The sequence below is a fragment of the Prionailurus bengalensis genome, chromosome D3, assembly GCF_016509475.1.
Source record: "Prionailurus bengalensis isolate Pbe53 chromosome D3, Fcat_Pben_1.1_paternal_pri, whole genome shotgun sequence".
NCBI classification, from domain to species: Eukaryota; Metazoa; Chordata; class Mammalia; order Carnivora; family Felidae; genus Prionailurus; species Prionailurus bengalensis.
The window spans coordinates 6,887,294-6,905,625 of record NC_057356.1 but is presented as its reverse complement, the minus strand read 5'-3'; the positions used below and the strand labels follow the sequence as shown (position 1 = coordinate 6,905,625).

Here is an 18,332-nt window from a genome sequence, read left to right as displayed (position 1 = left end):
TGATTCAGTAGGGCAAACATAAGTATGGGGAGGACGCTAGAGGTAATGGACAGAGATATTTTTATTCCTTTTTGATTGACTTGGCCTACTTTGTTACTAAATAAAAGGTACAGAAAAAACAAAACGGAACACTGAGCACAGATTGCGGCTAATGATAGTAATGAAAGCTTTTAAATGATTCAATTAGTATTTTATGTCTTGTTTTCTTGTAGGCTAGAAATGAAAATCTCAGCAACACATTAGTGGAACTTTCTGCTCAGGTAGGACAATTACAAGCTCGAGAACAGGCTCTCACTACAATGATAAAGCTAAAGGTAATTCAAATAATAATACCTCCATCTGCCAGAGCACTTTGAACTTGATAAAGTGTTGTCACGTACATTATCTTACTTAAGTCCCATTGCAAATCGGATGGTAGAGCTACCTACCAATGTTGCTCTGTCTTTTAAAATTCTCATTTTAGGGGCATCTGGCTGGCTTAGTCAGTGGAGCATACAACTCTTGATCTCCAGGTTGTAGGTTCAAGCCTCAGGTTGTGTGTAGAGATTACTTATACATAAAAAAATATTAAAAAAAAATAAAATTCTCAGAAAAGAGGGAAACAAGTTTAAAATGGTGTCTCTAAGGAGGCACCTGGGTGGCTCAGTCGGTTGAGTGTCCGATTTTGGCTCAGGTCTGACGGTTTGTGAGTTCGAGCCCCACGTTGGCTCGCTGCACTCAGCCTCAAGCACAGAGCCTGCTTCTGATCCTCTGTCCCCCTCTCTCTGCCCTTCCCCCGTTTGCACTCTCTCATAAATAAAAACAACAACAACAAAAATGATGCCCCTAAGGCCTTGAGAGAGGAGGCAGGACTCCACTTTTGGTCTCTGTCTCCAAGGCTTGTTCCATGGTTTAGCATGTCTGGATTAACTTGTTTTCTTTTGAGGTATCCAATATTATGTCTCATAAAGTCATTGCCAGTTAGATTGCTTGTTAAGTTTTTTTTTAATGGAGAGAAAAACTATTAGCAATCAAGTAGTTGATAGAGCCACTAACATGCCATGATCAGTGATTGGCAGTCTCTTCTGCTGTCACATATGTTTGGCAGCTGGAGAATAAGAGAGTGATTTAGGTATAATGGGACGCTCCTGGTAATTCATGTGTGATTTTCCCCAGCAGTTTGCTGTTTTAAAGTGGTCATGGGCAAGCTTTCTTAACACGGCCGCCTGGGTGGCTCAGTTGGTTAAGTGTCTGACTTCGGCTTAGGTGACAGTCTCAGAGTTCACGAGTTCAAGCCCCACATTGGGCTCTGTGCTGACAGTGCTGAGCCTGCTTGGGATTCTCTCTGCCCCTCCCCTGATCATGCTCTGTCTCTCTCAAATTTTTTTCTAAATTTTTCTAAATTTTTAAAAAATGTTTATTCATTTTTTAGAGAGAGAGAAAGAGAGTGCAAGCAGGGAAGGGGCAGAGAGAGAGAGGGAGACACAGAATCTGAAGCAGGCGCCAGGCTCCAAGCTGTCAGCACAGAGCCTGACACGGGGCTCGAACTCACAATCATGACCTGAGCTGAAGTCGGACGCATAACCAACTGAGCCGCCCAGGCGCCCCTGGAGTCTGCCATTTTAACAAGCTGAAAAGAAGGGAAGAGAGAGGCCCATGGGATTTATCTGTAGTGCAGAGAGTAAGGCCCATTCCAGTGGCCAACAGCTCTCCTATTGCACGATCACACTGTGGTTATAAACTTTCTGAGACCACAGGCCGTGGTGGTTCATGCATGGTTGCCGGGGCAGCTAACTAGGTGCAAATTGGAGCTCCATCTCTGACTAGTTGCGTAACCTTGGACTTTTTACCGTTTGACTCGTCTGTCACCTGCCAATAAAGGTAGTACCTACCTCAGAGAGCCCCTGTGGAGATTACGTGAGTTAGCAGCGAAGTGCCTAGAATGGAACCTGGCTCATAGCGAGATCTTATCCTGATTAGTTGGAACTTAAAAAATCTTACAGAACAGTCTTCACATTTGGTTTTTAGGACAAAGATATTATCGAGGCCGTCAATCACATTGCAGACTGCTCAGGAAAATTTAAATTGTTAGAGCATGCCTTGCGTGACGCTAAGATGGTGGAGACTTGTATTGTGAAGGAAAAACAAGATTACAAGCAGAAATTGAAGGCACTTAAAATTGAAGTCAGTAAACTAAAAGGTAAGGAAGAGATATCAACTCAAGCATTTTACCTCGGGCACATATTTCTTCATGTGGGTTCACTTCATCTTGTGATTGAGGGTAGGTCTGGCCTTAGGTCCTACCATGAAATGTTCATTGCACTTGTATACAATTATGCTACAGGGTTTTTTTTTGTATTTTTTTTTTTTTTTAAACATTTATTTATTATTAAGAGACAGAGAGAGACAGAGCATGAGCAGGGGAGGGGCAGAGAGAGGAGGAGACACAGAATCCGAAACAGGCTCCAGGCTCTGAGCCATCAGCACAGAGCCCGACGTGGGGCTTGAACTCACAAACCGAGAGATCATGACCTGAGCCGAAGTCGGACGCTTAACCGACTGAGCCATCCAGGCGCCCCTATGCTACGGTTTTTGTGTTACAAAATAAATAACAGACTTGGGGGAAAGTGCATGATGCATTATATTTTCAAAATACTTTTGCCTTTGCTGGACCAGTTAGCTCTTGTTAATTTATGCTTTGTAACAACCAGTGACTATATCTCAGTGGCGTGCAACCGTAAGCATGTGATAAGTTCATGTATCAGCCTGATGGGAATTGGCTTATGTTGCTTGGGCCCAGCCGAGCTGCTCCTCTGGGGGCTTTATGAGTCTCACTTCTCCTTGCTGGTAGGCTGGCCTGGGCACTTTTCCCCACCCAGGGACGACTGGCTGGCTCGGTCAGGAGAGCATGTGGCTCTTGATCTCAGGGTCATGAGTTCAAGCCCCACGTTGGGCATAGAGCTTACTTTATAAGTAAGGAAAGAAAGAAAGAAAGAGAGAGAGAGAGAGAGGGAGGGAGGGAGGGAGGGAGGAAGGAAGGAAAGAAGGAAGGAAGGAAGGAAGGAAGGAAGGAAGGAAGGAAGGAAGAAAGAAAGAAGAAGCAGAGACACATGAGGACCCGACATACCCTCACTCTGTTGGCCAAAGCATCATGTGGCTAAACCCAAAGTCCAGCAGTGGAGAAAGATCTGTCCCTCCCCGGGAGGAGCGCAGGGAAGGGCTGAGGAATTGCCACAACAACACACCTGCCAGAGCGGCTTTTTGGCGCATGTTTTATTTTTGAAAATTCCTGTTGCATTCTCATTTTCTATTTTTGTTCTCGGAGTAACTCATTCATTTCCTTCTGAGTAATATTACTTGAAACTTTATAGCGAAATGGAGGCTAGGTGTACCAAATAGGTTAGTCCTATTTACGTGAGTGTGGATGTAGGTGATGGAGTAAAAGCTTACCTTTTCCTACAGAGAGCATGGAGGTAGGCCCGCTTTTCTTTCTCTTTCTTTCTTTCTTTCTTTCTTTCTTTCTTTCTCTTTCTTTCTTTCTTTCTTTTTCTTTCTTTCTTTCTTTCTTTCTTTCTTTCTTTCTTTCTTTCTTTCTTTTCTTTTCTTTCCTTTTTAATGTTTCATTTATTTTTGAGAGAGTGCAAGTGGGGGAGGGGTGGAGAGGGGGACAGAGGATCTGAAGCAGGTTCTGTGCTGACAGCAGCCAGCCCCATATGGGGCTTGAACTCACCAACTGTGAGATCATGACCTGAGCTGAAGTCAGATGCTCAACCGACCGAGCCACCCAGGCGCCCCGGTAGGCCCACTTTTCTCTGGCCATTCCCCACCCTGGGGCAGAGTAAATGGTCATCGAGCTCCACATGAGCATAGGCTCTCACCATGGAACAAGCAACCTTAGAATAACAAAGCTGTATTTTGGTGGAAGTTACTCTGACCTCTGTCCTTAGTGGAGTGCCTCGTTGTCAGAAGGTAGAGGAAAGTAAAGTATCTTCCAGACTGAGAAGGCACTTTGAGACTGAAAAATGAAGCAAGCCATTCCATACCATTCACATGGAGTTTTATTCAGGGTCACTTAGTGACAGGGGGATCGGGTGGCCCATGATCCTGGTGCTACATAAGCTACTCTCCACGAAGTCCAGACTTTAATCCATAGCTTTTATGGAGCGAGGGGCATTGTGATGAGGTCAAGGGTAGTTATCTAAAGTGGTGCCATCTGTGCACCAGAGGGAAGATCAGAATAAGCCTTTCTGAATTCCATTTAGGGCATGCAGTAACCTCCAAGGGGCCTGGAGCACACAGGCCCGAGGGAGGTCATTGTGCAGACATGAACCAGACGCAGTCAGTATTTTCAGTTCTCCTGCACCCCTGAGCCAGTGAGTCGCTGTTGAAATTGTGAAAGTTTATTGTGGTCGATTTAATTTAAAAGACTCAGCCTTCTAAAATCTTGTTCTTATGATGCCTTGACTTGTGCCAAATCGTAGGCTTTGTCTCCATTTGTAGCTTCAGCTAAAACCATAATCACACTGTAAGCCCGTTGACAGCAGGGACAGACTTTGTCATCTCTTTAAAGGATGACAGGGTAATGGACAGTGGACTAGAGAGTGAGGGCAACGAACTCAGCCCGGGTGGACTGGGAAGGCGGCTTTGAGGAGAACATTTGAGCAGAAGCTTGGATGGCGAGAAAAGTAGCCATGTGAGGATCTGGGCCCAGAGCCTTCCAGGTAGAAGGAACAGCAAATACAAAAGCCCTAGGCTGGGTTTTGAGGTTGGGACACGTTCAAGGAACAGAACAAAGAATGGGGAGAGTGACAGTCAGGGCCATGCAAGGCTTGGGGTAGTGAGTTTAGATTTCATCCTAAGTGTGGTAGAGCTTTTAGCGGAGAAGTGACATGAAGAGTTTTACTTTTAAAAGATTACCCTGCGGGTCCTGGTTGGCTGAGTCAGGAGAGCATGTGATTCTTGATCTTGGGGTCGTGAGTTTGAGCCCCACATTGGGGGTAGAGTTTACTTAAAAAAAAAAAAAAGAATAAGACTACCCTGATTGTTCTTTGGACTCTAGGCTGTAAAAGAGAGGCCAGTCAGGGATACGGAAGCCTGACAAGGGTCACTGCCAGGGATGCAGTGAGATTCAAATATGGGGCCTATTTTGGTTGTAGCTCCAACAGGATTTCACATTGATTGGAAAGGGTACTGAGGGCATGAGGTATTCAGTGTATATAGTCTTCTAGGAACTAGTATTTATTTGAGGACTTTTGTTTTCTTCTATTTGTGAAGAGGATCTAAATGAAAAGACAACAGAAAATAATGAACAACGAGAAGAGATCATTCGCCTCAAGCAAGAGAAAAGTTGCCTGCATGATGAATTGGTTTTTACTGGTAAAAATAGAAATTAATTTAAGCGATTGAATAGTTGTATATTTGTAACCTAAACTTCCTATGGTACGACCACAACAGACTGAAGGAATTACACCTCTCTCAAAATAGTAGTTTTTTGGTTTTTGGTTTTTTTAACAGCCTTTAAGGGACAGGGAGGGACCAGTCAGGGAATATTAAAGTTGTTTAAAAAAAAAAAAAAAAAGGGCGGGTGCCTGCGTGACTCCGTTAAGCGTCAGAGTTGGTTTTGGCTCAAGTCATGATCTCACGGTTCATGAGCTCGAGTCTCAGGTCGGGCTCTGGGCTGGCAGTGTGGAGCCTGCTTGGGATTCTTTCTCTCTCCTTCTCTGCCCCTCCCCTGCTCTCTTTCGCGCTCTCTCTCTCCCCAAAATAAATAAATTTTATTTTATTTTTTCGAAATGTTTATTTTTGAGTGGGGGGAAGGGCACAGAGAGAGAGAGAATCTCAGACGAGCTCCTTGCTGCCAGCACAGAGCCCAGTGTACAGGCTCAAACCCATGAACCATGAGATCATGACCTGAGCTGAAATCAGGAGTCAGACACCCAGCCGACTGAACCACCCAGACGCCCCCTAAATAAGGAAACTTAAAAAAAAAAAAAAAAAAAAGCAAATTTATCACTAGTTGAACTTAGGCCCCCTCAAGATAGATATAAATATTGCATTCCACCCACCCTCCACCACATTCTCCCACACTGCCCACTGTATATACCCCACTAGTTTCCACTAGTTCAGACCTCTCCCTCTCCGCTTCCGGTCGAGAACCACTGATGTACAGATCTTCTCCCTGACCTTGCCGGCCAAATTTTATTGGGCTTTCATTCTGGTAGTTTGTATGAGGAAAATCATAGACTTGGAGGTGAAGTTTCAAATAGAATTAATTAAATTGACATATTTGGGGTTTATTTATACACACCCTTAATGCCCTTCCTTCTAGGAGCATAAATTTCTTAAAGGGCAAAATGCATTATTAACATTTTTTCACATAAAATGAAATTCTTAATTTTAAGGTCATGTGATTAAAGATTGGGGAAAATGCAGTTTTCCACCAGTAGAGGTCACTGTTTTCATTATTTCTAGGGTTGCTGTCTCAAAGTAATCTATTAAAAATGTATGTGTAAATGAGATATACATGTATCCTAAAGTCATATATGTATATATATAGCTCTACAGTTGAATTCAAACAATCTTTGGGTCAGCTTTTGTGTGCCAGGCACTCTGCTAGTTGCTATGAAGCTCATAGGCCCACAGAAAATCTAGTACTATACAGATGTGAACACAATGCTGTGGGAGGTCAGAGGAAGGAAGATATTTACAGTATATTTCAACCGTCTCCCTTTGTTTTGATTTGGCAATTTTTACTCCTACATCCTATTGTGTATTACTAGGATGTATTACGGATTATGGAATTTGTTAGATAATACTATAATAAATCCATTTTGTGAATAATTTTATTATTTTTTATGTTGATTTTTTTTAAATGTTTATTTTGTGCGAGGCGGGGGAGGGAGGACATGAGTGGGGGAGAGGCAGAGAGAGGAGGAGAGAGAGAATCCCAAGCAGGCTCCATGCTGTCAGTGCAAAGCCTGATATGGGGCTTGATCTCATGAACCATGAGATCATGATCTGAGCCCAAATCAAGAGTCAGACACTTAACCAACAGAGCCACCCAGGCACCCTTCCTAAGCTTATCTCTTAAATACCTTTTCTTTCTTTCCTTTTTATTTTTTTATGTTTATTTATTTATTTTTGAGAGAGAGAGGGAGAATGAGAGAGAACACAAGCAGGGGAGGGGCAGAGAGAGAGGGAGACAGAGAATCCCAAGCGGGCTCCATGTCACTGGCGCAGAGCCTGATGCGGGGCTGGAACTCACGAACTGTGAGATCATGACCTGAGCCAAAATCAAGAGTCAGACGCTCAACTGACTGAGCCACCCAGTTTCCCCTCTTAAACACCTTTTCTAGTCATACCACTGTCTCAAACAATTTTTGTGTGTTTAAATTATAAAAGTGAAGGAAGCCTAAAATAATTTTAAAAGGCTTAATATGATAATATCCTGTCAGATGCTATAACTGAAAATGAACACATTTTATTTGAAGCTGGAAGATGTCTTAAGACATCTTAAGATGTCTGTTAAGTTCAAAACTTTTTTTCTCTCGTTGAAGATGAAGTGCTTCACATAGATGATGTGTTTCTTTGTTTTATACATAACTGCTTATAAGAAGTTTGCAAATAAAGTGATGATACTAGTTCATATTTCTGGGGTCCTGACTGTCTTGTAAACGAAGCCCCGTGGCATTGAGTGATTGATTGCCTAAGGTCTCCTGGTCAGTAAAAGGCAGAGCCTTGACCAGATGTGGTGGGTGCAGACTACCAGGGCCCTTTCCCCTCTGGTGTCTTTCTTAGGCTGCTCGCTCAGGCAGCTACCAGCAGAGTCCGACATCTCTTTGTTTTCTGTGACCACAGAAAGAGTGGTCCCACCGCTTTGATCTCTCAGCTAAACCCAGCCATGTAGAAAAGTATCTGACCGAGCGAAACACCGATATTTACAGTAGAGTTGCCTCTAATGCACTAGTAGATATTCTAAAGTCCGAGATTAAGGCAAAGTTCACATATATTTAAAATTACCCGTGAACTCCAAATATGGCTTTTGGTCAGGGGCCGTACTGTATCCAAAGTATCTCGAGTATCTCAAAATACTAGGAATTACACCCACCGTGTCACAGTGCTGCTAATAATGAGAGGCAAGCGGAACTGAGCCCAGCAGAGAGAGTCACAGATCCACTGTGGGCATTACTTCCAGTTAAACTAGCTGCCATTCCTTTTTTAGTTTTTTCTTTGTGCTTATAATTGAATTCACATAAACTGAATGCAACTCTGCATAAATAGTGCAGGCGCACTGCATTTATATGCTCTCATGATGGTGTTGACGCCTATAATGCAAAGAAATAAATTCAGAACGGAGTAGAAAAGACGTGATAGTTTCAAGCTGAAAACGTGGCTTTCACTGAACTTCTCTTCACGTTTTCCATCTTGTGCACACGGATTACCTTTCAAAAGTGAGATGATGCTGCAGACCCATGTTGGAAGGGCTGAGCATGAGCCACGCTGGGGAGACTGGGCGGCGTACACAGACCTGTCTGGCTCCTTCCTGCAGCTGGTGCCCTGACCCCCAGAGCAGCTGTCCAGTGGAGTTACAGTCTGCAGCAAAGCACGGGCCTGTGTCCTCACGTGGTCTTTGCGATGTCCAGATGAAAAGTGACGATAAAAACTTTTGTCCTTTTTCATGTAAAATGAAAATGTAGAAAAATGACATGTAGAAGGTGTTTTATGAAAGAACCATAGATAGAAGTTATAAATTTTTATTGAGATTGTCTTCGATTTACTTCGAATTCAATTCATGTAGTTACAGGGTCATTTTATACATTTAGTTTGAACTTCTTATAAAGTTACTGATTTTTTCTGAAGTGAAGCATTTATTGTTGATTTCTGATTTCTGTGTGAGTCACTTTATTTCTCCTTTAGTGTAATATTAATGTGTTTTTTTTTTTCTGGTACTAGTCTTTGTATAGTACTTCAGATTCTTTTCTTCCTATGGGTTCTCAATTTACCAAGTTCTGAAACCGTTTTATTTCATTCATTCATTCATTCATTCATTCTGTTGATAAAGGTAATATGTTGTTTGGGTTTTTGCAATGAAAATGCATTCATGTTAGTCATGTAATGTGAACAAATTTTTATTTTTATTTTATTTATTTATTTTTTAATTTTTTTTTAACGTTTTTATTTATTTTTGAGACAGGGAGAGACAGAGCATGAACGGGGAGGGTCAGAGAGAGGGAGACGCAGAATCTGAAACAGGCTCCAGGCTCTGAGCTGTCAGCACAGAGCCCGACGCGGGGCTCGAACTCACGGACCGTGAGATCATGACCTGAGCCGAAGTCGGCCGCTTAACCAACTGAGCCACCCAGGCGCACCTGTGAACAAATTTTTAAAAATTAAAGTAATACATATTTTATCATGCCCCCTCCCCCAAAAAAGAGAGAAAAATAATTGTTATTAATCCTCCCATCCAAAAAAGCTTATTTTAATATTTAATGTTCTCAGACTTTTTATTTTTGTGTCCGTGTATATAAACGCACAGTGTGATTTGATCATACAGTTGATACAATTCTGGGTCTTTTCTTTGACTCAGCATTAATTACACTGTGAAAATTTTCAAATTTGGTGAAAGATCTAGTCAGAATCACAGAAAAAGCTCTTCCCAGCCATGCATTTTGCAAATTTTAAGTTCAGGAACAGGAGGAAAATGTCACTGGAACATTAAATTTTTGGAAATGAAGAGGTTTGTGTTGACACGGCTGATGAAAAATATTTGAATAACATTTGTTGTTAAATAGCACAGAGAGAAAAAAGGAAAGATGAGTTACTTGATATTGCCAAGTCAAAGCAAGAACGTACAGACGCAGAACTACGTAATCTGAGACAGGTACGTCCCCGGTTCCCCTGCCCTTACTGTTAGGTGGGACACGTTTATAAACAAACATCAAATTAGGAAAAGCGTGTGTCTGCCGATTTTTGCTTATGGTCACCTTTAGCATAATCAGTAGGGTTTGGCTTATGGTAACGAAAGGTTAGGAAACCAGTTATACTAACAAATCTCAGTGCTAACAAAGGAAAAATTAAAGCAAACATATTTAGCATATGTCTCTAGTCACCATCTGATGTGTTGTAGCATTTGAATGTTGACTCAATACAGTTTTATTGTCACAACTTATTTATCAATATTTATGGCAGATTTATGTAAAACAACAGAGTGATCTGCAGTTTCTTAATTTTAATGTGGAAAATTCTCAGGAATTATTACAGATATATGACTCAAAGATGGAGGAATCAAAGGTTCTGGAATCCAGGTAACCTTAGTAAGATGCTGTTAGTATGATCTTGTATATTATTTTATCGTTCAGTCTGCTTATTAAGTACTTACTGTAGGCCGGTATTGACCGTCATTCCCTAAGGGATAGGGAATAAATATATATGAGCTAGTAATTACCATTATAATCCTGTGTTGTAATGAGACCTGATCTGAGAATTTTAGGTACGATCCCGATTTAGCCACTTGATGAAATTCATTAGCATTACTTGTGTGTCTGTTGTGTACAGGGCTTTGAGCTCAAGTGGAAACCGCAGAGGTGAATCATGTCCTCTTTCAGGCGCACTTAGTGTGTAGTGTTTAGCACTCACGGGGCTGGGGGTGGGCAAAATAAAGACACCTAGGACATAGCACTTGCCTAAAAGAAATAACGCCAGCGAATGGCATACGTAACTGGAGTAGGAGTTCAGCTAGCTGAGGGTGATCTCTGATTTTAGCTGGATTTTCCTGTTTTCCTTGTTAACAGAAGGAGACACCTTTTCATACCTCTAACAAGCAGTGTAGTGTATGAATTAAATCGGTCTCTGTAAAGTTAAAATACAAATATATGAGGTGTGGTTTAATTTAACAGGCATACAGCTGCCCCCACAGTTACATTTAGTCTACTTTTCCAAGCACCAGTGTTACGTGGGAGTCATGACCGGGCACAGGAATGAGGGCAGGTCCCCACCGCGGGGGGGGGGGGCGGGGGGGGTGTAACCGCGCAGGTGTGGAGGCCGCCCTGTGCTCCCAGCAGCCCCTTTGCTGGTAGTTAGTAGTTGCAGCGGTGGACGTGGGGAGCGACTGTCCCTCCGGACAGTGTGACTGCTGTGCTTTACTTTTCTTTTGAGGCCTTCTGCTGGGGGGGAAGGGGGGTAGTTACATTTGGCTTTGTGTCCCAGCTGTTGCTGCTGCTGCTGCTGATACTTACCACACCAGCCCAGAGTTGTCTTGCAGGCAAGAGCCCCCATCACACTGGCTTTTTCCTTGTTTGGACCTCATTGCCCCTGGGAGGCACTTGGGCGAGATGCGTGAAGTTATTCTCTAAGAGCGTGAAATGGCCTGTGCCATTCTAGAAACATGGGGGTTGAGTTGTCTGAGGGGCCAGAATTCTACAGATCAGAATACCTGAATACATGTGACATGAAGACAGTTTAGTTAACGGTGTATCCTGTTGTATAGTGTTCTTAATCTTCATTTTATGCACACATGCCTTTCTTACTTTAGACCAGCTTTCAGTATATCGCTGTGTAAATATCTAGCAGATAAATGGGTCGGTCATGAATGCAGTATGGTAAACACATTTGGCACTTTCCACTGTATCTCTGTCCCTTGAATCTCTGTCCCCTTTCAGTCCTGGCTTTACTTCTGTTTACTGTGACACTAATAGGAAGGGGAATAACAGACCAATGAACAGGTATTTACGGAATACCTAATGTATGTTAAAGGCTGTCCTGAAGTGCTAGGAGGACTAAAAAGGCCTACACATTAAGAAATTTACAAGTCGGGGCTCCTGGGTGGCTTAGTCCGTTAAGCGTCCGACTCCGGCTCGGGTCATGGTCTCACAGTTCGTGGATTTAAGCCCTACATCCGGCTCTGTGCTGACAGCTCAGAGCCTGGAGCCTGCTTTGGATTCTGTGTCTCCCTCTCTCTCTGCCCCTCCCCACCCCTGCTCTGCTTGTGCTCTGTCTCTCAAAAATACATAAACATTAAAAAAAGAAAAAAAAGAAAAAAAAGAAAAAAACTTATGAGTCTACTGAAAAGACAAGATATATACATGAAAGTTGGTGAACAATATAGTTATAATAGGAAGTTTGCTGCATGATTAGAGAATACATACAGTAAAGCAGTAACCGCAGTATAGGCAGTAAGCACGGGGGAGTGGAAGGCAGGAAGGGAAAGTAAGCGTGTGGGCTTGCTGGTCAGAAAGACTTCCTTGAAGTCAGCTGGAAATCGGGCTCTGAAGAAAGAATACATATTCTACCTTACCTTTTCATTTCATACAAATGGGTCTTAATAGGATTTAGCTCAACTAATGGGGTTTGAGTGAAATATTTAGAATGATGGTATTAAGTGTATCTTATAACTTACGTTTTTTGTAATGCCACCATAGCAGAGACATGTGTTTGTCAGACCTTGAGAATAACCGCCCAAAAGTCGATATTAAGAGAGAGAAAAATCAGAAGTCACTGGTTAAAGACCCAAAATTTGAGACCACGTTGGTTCAGCAAAATAGGTCAGACAAGAGCCCTTGTGATGTATGCAAAGAGAAGAGACTACAGGTTAATACTTCATTTGGGGGGAAAAGTGTAATTGCTGTCTCATCTCTATTTACAAAAGACTTGCTGGAGAAGCAAAAGTCTTGGTCTCTGGGAGGAAAAATGCCGATGGAAGCCGAAAACAAAAGTACATTTTGCAAGATCCATGCAAAGTCACCAAAAGGGAACGGGATAGAGATTCAGAATGAAGAGAAACAACTCTTGGAAACATCAGTGTCCTTATCTGATGAGAAACAGTGGCATGATGTTAACGTGTACCTGGGCCTGGCCAGCTGTTCTGGGGCAAAACAACCGGAAAAGCTGAATGTTGAATGTCAAGATGACATGGAAAGGCCTGGAGTCTCCTGTTGCCATAAAAATGAAGCCTGTTTGGGGGAAAGTGACATATGGGAATCCAAGTGTTGCCACCCGAGTAACTTCATAATCGAGGCACCAGGCCACATGTCTGACGTGGAATGGATGAGTATTTTCAAGCCTTCCAAAGTGCAAAGAATCGTTCGCCACAAATCCGTGTGTACTTGTGCAGAAAGTGCCAGCGGACGGAAATACAACTCCTCCAAGAGGTTAGTGATATTGGCATTGTTAACCCCTGGGGACCCAACATGCTGTGCTTGGAAATGGAAAGGGCATTAGCCACGCGACACTCACTGGGAAGCAGAGAGCAGTGTTTGCGAACAGAAATCACGTCTGGGGCCAAACGGTTACTGTCTTCATCACCACATAGACAGTCGAGTTTCTGACTGTGCAAAGAGACCCTATTAGATTCCAGTGAAAAGTTTGTACCTAGGACTGCTTCTGAGGCAAAGGTTTTGTTTGAAAACAAAGCCAGTTGTCATGAGTTGGGCAAATATTTTTTTTTTTTTTTTTTTTTTTTTTTAAAGCTAACAGTAGGTCACTTGACGGAGCAGAATGCCGCTCTGGAGCATTCCTCACCCCTGGATCCCGTGTGAATCGATAAGCTGTTTTTCTGCAGAGATTACGTTCCCTAGACCACAGATAAGAATTTCGCCTCCACCTGCCCCCCCAACCCCCCAGTGGCATATTTCCGTGTCCAACTGCTTCTGCCCTCGTGTTCATTTTACGTTTCCCAAACCTTCTCACTTTTTGAAATCATGCAAGAAAAATAAGATTTGTACATAACAAGCTGAGAAAGGTTAATGTTTTTTTTAAGAGAAGAAAATGGATTAGTCATTAGCATATGCTGCATTATTCAGGCTCATCTTATCGTTAGCTTTGCTGAATCTTGGGGCGCCTGGGTGGCTCAGTTGGTTAAGCATCCAACTTCGGCTCAGGTCATGATCTTGCAGTTCCTGGGTACAAGCCCTGCATCAGGCTCTGTGCTGGCAGCTAAGAGCCTGCTTTGGATTCTCTGTGCCACCCTCTATCTCTCTCTGTGCCCCTCCCCAGCTTGTGCTCTCTCCCTCAAAAATAGAGAAACATAAAAAAAAACTTGCAGAATCTTGTGGTTGAGGGGCGCTATAATAATGTCTGAAATTTAAAAAAACTTTTTTGGGGGGAGGGGTAGGAGGGAGAGAGGGGGGAGAGAGAGAGAGAGAGAGAGAGGAGAGAGAGAGAGAGAATCCCAAGTAGACTCCATGCTCAGTATGGAGCCTGATGCAGGGCTTGATCCCATGACCCTGAGATATGACCTGTGCTGAAGTTGAGAGGTGGACCCTCCATTGACTGAGCCACTCAGGTGCCCCAATGTGTGCAATTAAAAAAAATTTTCAGTGTTTATTTTTGGGAGAGAGAGAGACAGAGCATGAGCAGGTGAAGGGCAGAGAGAGAGGGAGACACACAATCTGAAGCAGGCTCCAGGCTCCGAACTGTCAGCACAGAGCCCAAAGTGGGGCTTGAACCCATGAACCATGAGATCATGACCTGAGCTGAAGTCAGACACTCAACCAACTGAGCCACCCAGGCACCCCTGCAATTTTTAAATAAAACCTAGCTCTTTGTTCTTAAATTACAGAAAGAATGAAGTTTCTATATTGAGAGCCTTATTTCAGTCGTCACGCTGACTTTCATAGGACTTTATGATTAAAATTTTTTTCTGGTAATTTCATTATTTGGATTTTTCTTTGGCCCTTTTAGAAGCCTAAGTCATTTAAAAATCACACATGAGGTTCTGGGTGGCTCAGTTGGTTAAGCATATGGCTCTTGACTTCAGCTCAGGTCGTGATCTTATGGTTCATGGGTTCAAGCCCCATGTCGGGCTCTGCCCTGGCAGTGTGGAGCCTGCTTGGGATTCTCTCTCTCCCTCCCTCTCTTTATCCCTCTGTCTGTCCCTCTCCCTCTTGCGTGCTCTGTCTCTCTCTCTCTCTCTCTCTCTCAAAATAAATAAACTTAAAAAAAATCATACAGATAGTTATTGCCTGTTGTGAAATTTTAAAGTAAAACGGTGGTGCCACTCAAAGTTATCTATTTGTATTTGTTTTTTACAGATTTTCTTTAAATAATTGCAAGTTATCAGTAGAGCACAACTGCGCATTTTCACTGCTGAGCGAAGAATACACATAGATTACGGGGAAAGTTTATGGTAGTTTTTTTTTTAATGTTTGTTGAGTGCATGGTTTAACAACATTATTTTAAAAAAAATTTTTTAAGTTTATTTATTTATTTTGGGTGGAGGGAGAGAGAGCATGTGCGTGCACACAAAAGGGGAGGGGCAGAGAGAGGGAGAGCCAGAATCCCAAGCAGGCTCCGCACTGTCAGCATAGAGCCTAGTGTGAGGCTCGAACCCACAAACTGTGGGATCATGACCTGAGCCAAATCAAGTGTCAGACACTTACCCAATCAAGCCACCCAGGTGCCCCTTCTTTTTTTTTTTTTTTTTTTGAGAGAGCGTGAGCAGGGGAGAGTGGCAGAGGGAGAGAGAATCCTATTTAGGCTCTGTGCTCAGCCCCTATGTTAGGTTTAAGAGCGCAGTGGACATATATGAAATTTAACATAGGAAAGAAATTCAGATTTACATTCGGAGTTTTCTTTCAAGACCCTTTTGACCTCCCTGGTTTGAAATACTTGACAGGACTCGTGCTGCCAGCAGAGGGGCGGTGCCCACACGTCACCTGACAAATGCGTGGCTAAACACAGAAGATAATTATGTTCTCCCTTAGAGTATAAGCACTTACTGTGTACCTACTTTATTATCGGGCTGAATGCTCCCGTTTGTTCCACCATCCCATGCCAGCCAGACCACGGGGGGGTTACCTGTGGAGGGAGAAGCCACGGGCAGCCTGCTCCCCTTCAGTTACAGGGCACGTGGGAGGAAGGGGTGCCAGCTTTTGCCATTCATTCTGCTTTGAGCCCAAATATCCTACCCCGAAGCTTGGCTACACGGCTCTGTCCTCCAATACCGATGGCCTGCAGAAGAATGAAGAGCCACACAGTGCTGTCCGACTCTCACAAAAGGGTTGGACTTTTAAAAACCATTAACAAAAATCAACTTCACAAACCAAAAACCCAAAATTTTCACAAGTTTAACCTGTGTTAATTTTTCCCTTCCCTTTTGGATGATTTTCCTTCATTTTCTTTTCTTTTCTTTTCTTTTCTTTTCTTTTCTTTTCTTTTCTTTTCTTTTCTTTTCTTTTTCCCTTCCCTCCCCTCCCCACCCCTCCCCTCCCCTCCCCTTCCCTTCCCTCTTTCTTTTTGGAAGGGGGATGGAAATTCCCTATTCTGTTGTTACCCTCAAAGAATTCTGTTTTAATTCTGACTGCAAAGGGTATGCATTAATTGATAATATTCTACTCAATTATTCTCTTCAAATCTCTAATGTTCTACTCAAACTTGAGCTTCTTCATTAAAAACAAAAACAACTTTTTTCCTGTTGAGATAGTTTGAAGTGTAAGAGTATCGGTGACGCATGTTTGCTACCGCTTTAAGATGTCTGTCCCGTTTGGTTTTATCGTTTGTAGTGAGCAGTTTGCCATCCAGCATTCCCACTGTTTGGGTGCTTCAAAATCTGCGGCACGAGAGGATGAGAGATTGATAGAGACAGGGCCCTCTCCTGATACAAAGAACTCACCTAAGATTTTGTTATTCAACAAAGAGGCACCATTGTCCAATGAGAAGGTTTGTATTTTGCTTAGAGATACCCAGCTCATTCAAGCGAGACTCCTCCCCAGCATGCTTTTAATTCTCCTGTAGTACTGTGGTTCGTGTGCTTAATTTTGGTCATTCTTCAGGGTTGTTGTTTGTTTTGTTTTGTTTTTTTTCTAAACTATGGGACTTTAATTATATCATTTAACTGAAGTCACAGTTACTCACCTTCTATTTCCTTTAAATATTATTCTATAGGGGTGCCTCGGTGGCTCAGTTGGTTAAGTGTATGACTCTTGGTTTCGGCTCAGGTCATGATCTCACCGTTTGTGAGTTCAAGCCCCACAACAGACTCATGCTGACAGTGTGGAGCCTGCTTGGGATTTTTTCTCTCTCTCTGTCTCTCTGTCTCTCTGTCTCGTCTCTCTCTGCTCCTCCCACGCTCACACATGTGCTCTCTCTCTCTCTCTCTCAAAATAAATTTTAAAAAACATAAAAAATAAATGTTATTCTATAGAGTTAACTCCAGGCCAGATGTCCCTCAGGCCCTCCTGGTGACTGATAGATACATACATATTACATATATATGTGCATACACATATTTTAAATATAACAAAAAAGACTGTAACAAGCAATTGTGCACCTACATTCAGATTTAACATGTTTACCTTTGTCACATTTGTTTTATTTTTCTTGTTCAAGAAATGAAATACTACAGATAAAGTGTGGGTCCCACGTGCCTTCTCCCCTCGCCCACTCCCCCCACCAGTTAATCACTATCCTGAAGTTGCATTCATGCTTTTTCTTATGCTTTTACTACTTAAAAACATATATTTAAACATTACATAATGTTTTGTGTGTATTTAAAATGTGTGTAAGTGGTAAAAGACTGTCTCTATCCTTTTGTGATGATTTTTCCAACTGTGTGAGTATTTTGTGACATTTATCCATGCTGATACTTGAAGACTTAGTCCCTTCATTTTGACTGCTGATCAATATGTAGTCTATTGATTGAATAAATCAGTTTGTTCATGCCCCTCCTGATGGTCAGTGAGGTTGTTACTGCACTGTCACTGTCACACGTGAGCCGGTGCCTTCCCCATAAATGGGATCCGCATTACAGCTCTGTCAGAGTGAAAATAAGTTGAAGTGAACTTAATTACTTCTGGCTTTACTTGGGGAAGATACCAGGCTATGAAACTGATCTGGGTTCACGTCCTTGTTTTGCTTTGTCTTAGCTCAATGACCTCAGTAAAGTTATTTACTTCCTTTGAGCCTCAGTTTCTTCATTTGCAAATATGCAATAATAACATTACACTTGCTTGGTCTAAATGAGATATTTTAGGGCCTGGCCCCTAATGGGTATTTGATGGGTGTTCTCTTTGTTAAAACTTGACCATACTAAGTGTTGACTAGAATCTGGAGCAACTGGGACTTTCATTCACTGGTGGTGGGAAAAGAAAATTCACTTTGAAGAGCACTTGGGTAGTTTCTTAAAAAATTAAATATACATGTACCATATGACCCAGCTATTCCACTAGAGCAATGGAAACACGTCCATACAAAGACTTGCACGTGAATACTCAAGCAGCTTTATTTGTATTAACTGAAAAACTGGAAACAACCCAAATATACATCAGTAGGTGAATAGACAAAATGATGCCCGCATGCAGTGAGGTACTTCTCAGGAGTACAAAGGCATAAACTACTTACGATACACAGCACAGGTGAAT

At 42.5% G+C, this 18,332-nt stretch overlaps 1 protein-coding gene across 6 annotated transcripts in view; it reads left to right on the top strand.

Moving 5' to 3' along the window:
* Positions 1 to 18,332, top strand: part of CCDC62 (coiled-coil domain containing 62) — a 44,373-nt gene that overhangs the window by 8,086 nt on the left and 17,955 nt on the right. For 3 of the 6 annotated variants that reach the window (XM_043557459.1, XM_043557458.1, XM_043557461.1), the window contains exons 4-10: positions 213 to 314; positions 2,008 to 2,179; positions 5,254 to 5,355; positions 9,771 to 9,859; positions 10,168 to 10,283; positions 12,396 to 13,124; positions 16,476 to 16,632. In XM_043557459.1, coding sequence (XP_043413394.1) covers positions 213 to 314; positions 2,008 to 2,179; positions 5,254 to 5,355; positions 9,771 to 9,859; positions 10,168 to 10,283; positions 12,396 to 13,124; positions 16,476 to 16,632 — 1,467 coding nt within the window. The remainder of the gene's footprint in view (positions 1 to 212; positions 315 to 2,007; positions 2,180 to 5,253; positions 5,356 to 9,770; positions 9,860 to 10,167; positions 10,284 to 12,395; positions 13,125 to 16,475; positions 16,633 to 18,332) is intronic. The other 3 variants (XM_043557463.1, XM_043557462.1, XM_043557460.1) reach the window with 2 other exon arrangements.